The 5256-nt window shown below is 39.1% G+C and overlaps 1 protein-coding gene across 1 annotated transcript; it reads left to right on the forward strand.

Annotated features, from left to right (window-relative positions):
- The first annotated feature begins 4543 nt into the window (after nucleotides 1-4543).
- Nucleotides 4544-4870, forward strand: LOC142169688 (uncharacterized). Its single transcript, XM_075231587.1, has one exon. The coding sequence runs from the start codon at nucleotides 4544-4546 to the stop codon at nucleotides 4868-4870; it is 327 nt and encodes a 108-aa protein (XP_075087688.1).
- The last annotated feature ends 386 nt before the right edge of the window (nucleotides 4871-5256 follow it).

Here is a 5256-nt window from a genome sequence, read left to right on the forward strand (position 1 = left end):
AGAAAAATGGGTTTCTCTAAGATACTTGTTGACATGTTTGGTGCTGGCACATTAGGCTATATGCGCTATGTCTTCCTGTTATATTTGATTTGAATGGTGATGCCAAAGTAATATAAATAGCCTATTCTGTGGTGCATGTTCTCAATTGTTTGACTTTTATATCACCTAGTGTATTATTGCTTAAAATCTGTGAATTATATGTGCTTGCTTGACTTGAGAGTTGAACTGAACCGTCTTAATTGAGTCATGTGCAATATGTGTGTGAGGATATGTGGTGTTTTGTGATATCCTGTGTAGTCTAGAAATTGTCCCGTGTGTTAATCGAAGTGAATTCATTAAGTTGTGCTAGTCTAGGAGATACCATATGCATTTCTTTGCTTGATCATAGATGTGATTGTCACTTACAAATAGAATTTTCCCGTTGGTAGCCCTTTGAGCCTATAGACCTTTTTTTTTGCACCCACATTATAAGCCATATCCCTATTTTATTCTTAACTTGAGCTTGTTGAACCTTTACATGAGAAGGCACTTAGGTGCTAAAAGAATAAGGTGAGAGATTGGAAATAGCTTTTGAGTGAAACCGTCGAAGGGCCCATAAGGTGCACTAAAGTTGTGAAAACTACCACCAGCCGATGAACCTTAATGTATGGAGTGTGTGTTAAAAAAAAGAAATGAAAAAGAAGAAGAAAAAATTACAAATATTGTTGATAGCCAACAAGAAAAAAAACAAACACACCTCCTAATCTTACTAATTCGTGCCAGTGGGGATGTAGAAGTGCTTAATTGAAAAAAGAGGGCTATGTTGTGTAAGGTTTGTGGCGAGTGAATTGGTTTAGAAGAATATGTGCTTGATTCTTGAGTGTAGTATATTAAAATGCTTAGGACGGTTAGTCATTATTCCTAAATGTATCCTACCCATCCCTTAGCCTATATTACCACCCATAAAGTCCTAATTGATCCTAGACTTGGCTAGCTTAGATGAGTAGAGATGTACACTATGAGCAAGCTTATGGTACGACCACGGGATGCACAAGAATTCTTTATAAGAGTGAGCGACTTTCAATCAACTGTGTGATGTCCTTAATTTATGTTCAAAGTCATATTTGAATGTGTGGACTACTTCTATGTTCACTCTCTTGTTTGTTGGTGAGGGCACATGATCTCATGATGGATTGGTGATGTTGTGGACTTCTCTTGTTGGGTGAGTGCGCGAGTTGAGGGTGCTTAGTGGTAGCGAGTCGGATTTTGAGGTAGGGTGGTTATAGATAGGTTGTTTGAGTTGGTTGAATTGGCTATTTATACTTGGGCACGGTTAAAACGGGAAGAATGTACATTTCGTATGTTCATTCTTGATTGCCGATATCGACCATAATCAAAGGCAGAGTGTATGATTGAAAAATTGAATTGCTCCTCTCTAGTTGATATGTAAATTGTTGGGGTGTAGTTTATAGTTCCATTGCTCGAGGGCGAGCAAGAGTCTAAGTTTGGGGTGATGATATTCGTCTTAAAGTATGCATATGTATATGCATATAGCCTCGCATTTTACTCATGTTTTGCATATTTCGGATGTGTAATGTAATAATTTATGCTAATTCGTGGTATTTTTATGTGTAGGAGTAATCCGGAGGCAATGCGGGATGAAAGTGCACGAGTTGAAGCAAAAAGGGAACAAAATAAACATTGGGATAATGTAGCGCCCATGCTAGCATGAGGTGCTACCTGTGGAGAAACATTCAGAAGCACAAAATCTTCCAGCGCCAGGGCTAGCGGTCCACGCTACCCTAAGCGCTGAGAGACGTAAAACTGTCCTATTTCGCCCGGGATAAGGTTATTTCAACCCAAGACGCCCCCAACTCGTATAAAAGCAAGTCTAACCTATTTTAGAGGGGGGCAAACCACTTTGAAGGAGAATTTACATTGGGGACATGTTGGAGCAAGCTTTTTACTAGTTTTTCTTCTCCTCTTCCTTTAATCACACAGTTCATTAGTTCTAGAATTGTGGGTGCTATATGAACATTGTTTGATCACCAATTGTAGTTTGAAGCTTGAATTATTCTTATTATTTTATCATATTAATTTATTTATTCAATCTTGTGCTTAATTATTTGATTGTTTAATCACCAATTGAATACTATCTACGAATCTATGATTGAACTCAGGAGTGAGAATTCTAGATTGCATATAAGATTGAGTAGAGTAAAATCTTGAACCTAAGTATCGGGAACAGATTTGCGGTTAGGATAGGGATATACCTAATCGCCTTGCTTGGTTACTATACAAGAATTATTAATACGTTCTTGTTAATCCTAATTCCATAGTAATATAGGCATTAGGTTAGCTTGAATAGGCGAGTAGTACTTTGGGAGAATGCTACGAGTAATATTAACCATGTCAACCAATAAACCAGATAAATTAATTAGACAATTTAAGTGGAAGACTCAACGGGATTGTTATCTAACCCATAGATCTAAAAATTTTCTCCCGTTGATTTCATTTCTAATCTTGCGACTCATTTTTTGTAATCACTTGTTACTACTCTAGATTAGTTTTAGCTAAATATTCATACTTTAGAAATTGCTTGAATAGATTAATTGTCTTAGTTTAATTTAGTAAATAGTTAATCACAAGTCCTTGGGGGTACGATATTTGGACATACAATCATATATTACTTGTCGACCACGTATACTTGCTTGCACGTTTTGGAGCAACAAATGGTGCTTCAGATTTGAAGGGAGAAGAAGTTGTATGCCAAGTTATCTAAGTGTGAGTTTTGGTTGGATTCAATGGAATTCTTGGGCTAGGTGGTGTCTAGTGATGGGATCAAGGTGGATAAGAAGAAGATTAAGGTAGTTCAGAGTTAGCCTAAACCTTTTGTCGCAACTAAGATCGGGAGTTTCTTAGGTTTGGCTAGGTACTATTATCATTTTGAGGAGGGTTTCTATTCTATTGCAGCTCCACTGGCCAAGTTGAATCAGAAGGGTGATCCATTTAGTTGGTTTGACGAGTTTGAGGAGAGATTTCCAAAGTTCAAAACACATTTGACTACAACTCTAGTTTTGGTACTAGCCTCAGAATCAGGGATGTATAGTATTTATTGTGATGCATCGTGCACTGGCCTTGGTTGTGTGTTGATATAGGATGGTAGGGCTATGCATCGCGCCAGTTGAAGTCCCATGAGAATAATTATCCGGTTCATGATTTGGAGTTAACAACTATTGTGTACGCGCTCAAGAGTTGGAGGTATTACTATGGCGTGTCATGTGAGGTTTACGCTGATCATCGGAGTTTCAACATTTGTTCAAGCAAAAGGATTTGAATTTGTGGCAGCAGAGGTGGTTGGAGTTGTTAAAGGATTATGATATCACCATCTTGTATCATTCGCAGAAGGCTAATATAGTAGCAGACGCCTTGAGTAGAAAGGCAGATAGTTTGTGGAGTTTGGCATTTATTCCAGATGTGGAGGGGCCTTTAGCTATGGATTTTCAGGCACTGGCCAATGGATTGGTGAGATTGGATATTCATGAGCCTAGCAGAGTCTTTGATTTGTTATTTCACAGTCATCCTTGTTTGAGCAAATTAAGGCTCTCCAGTGCGATGGTCCCCATTTGCCTGTCCTTAAGGACATAGTACATCAAGGTGGTGCTAAGGAGGTGATTATTGGTGATGATGGTGTATTGCAACTTCAGGGTCGGATTTGTGTTCCTAATGTCGAAGGCTTGAGGGAGTTGATTCTTGATGAAAGTCATAGTTCGCGGTATTCTATTCATCCAGGTGCTACAAATATTTATCATGTTTTGAAGTAGCATTATTGGTGGAGAAAGATGAAGAAGGACATTGTTGGGCACGTTTCACGGTGTTTGATTTGTCAACAGGTCAAGTATGAGAATCAAAAACCGGGTGGTTTGCTTTAGGAAATTAATATACCAGGAGTGGCAGTGGGAGCGCATTACTATGGACTTTGTGGTAGGTTTGTCACACACTTAAAGGAAGTTTGATGCTATATGGGTCATTGTTGATCGGTTCACCAAGTCGGCACATTTCATTCTAGTAATGACTTCCTGCACTTTAGAGAAGTTGGCTCAAATCTTCATTAGAGAGATTGCCCGCTTGCATGGTGTACCTGTCTCTATCATCTCAGACTGCGATACTCAGTTTACATCACACTTTTGGAGGGCGGTTTCGAGTAAGTTGGGCACGTGGGTAGAGCTTAGCACTGTATTTCACCCTTAAACAGACGTGCAGTCTGAGCGGACCATTTAGATCCTTGAGGATATATTGATCTCGGTGGCCAGTGGGATCCGTTTCTACCATTATTAGAATTTGCATACAATAACAACTATCAATATAGTATCTAGATGGATCCGTATGAGGCCTTATATGTGAGGCGATGTCATTCTCCGATTGGTTGGTTTGAGTTTGTGAAGGTAGGTTGTTGGGGACAGATTTGGTCCATGATGTTTTTGAGTTGGTAAAGCTGATTCAAGAGAGGATTCGCACAACTCAATCTAGACAGAAGAGTTAAACGGACTAGAAGGTACGCGATATGGCATTTATGAAAGATGAGAAGGTTCTTCTTAGAGTTTCTCCTATAAAGGAAGTGATGAGAATTTGGAAGAAGGGCAAGTTGAGCCAGAGGTTTATTGATCCATTTAAGGTGTTGGAGAGAGATGGCAAGGTTGCTTTGCCTCCTAATCTTTTGGGAGTTCACCCGGTGTTCTATGATTTTATGCTTCAGAAGTATCATGAACATAAGTTGCATATATTTGACTTCAGTACAATGCAGTTAGATGAGAATCTGGCTTATGAAGAAGAACTGGTGGACATTTTTGATAGACAAGTTCAGAAGCTGAGGTCTAAAGTTATTGCATAGGTCAAGGTTTAGTGGAGGGGTAAACCGATCGAGGAGTCCACTTAGGAGACTGAGTCAGGTATGTAGAGCAGATATCAACATCTTTGCAGCAGTTCAGGTACATTTCTAAACCCGTTCGAGGACGAATATTGTTTAGGTAGGGGGAGGGGGAATGTAACGACTCGGCCAGTCGTTTTGTGTATCTACACCTCATTTCCCTATTTGATGTTCTCCTATGTGTATTTGATATTTTTTAACTTTCGAGGATGGATGGTTTGGCTTTCATGGGGTTCAGAAGTGAATTTAAACACTTAGTTTCATTTTGAATACCTTAAGTTGGAAGAGTTGACCAAGGTTGATTTTTGTGTAGACAATCTCGGATTGGTGATTTGATGATTTCAATAGGT

This window comes from Nicotiana tabacum, chromosome 15 (assembly GCF_000715075.1).
Source record: "Nicotiana tabacum cultivar K326 chromosome 15, ASM71507v2, whole genome shotgun sequence".
Taxonomy (NCBI): Eukaryota; Viridiplantae; Streptophyta; class Magnoliopsida; order Solanales; family Solanaceae; genus Nicotiana; species Nicotiana tabacum.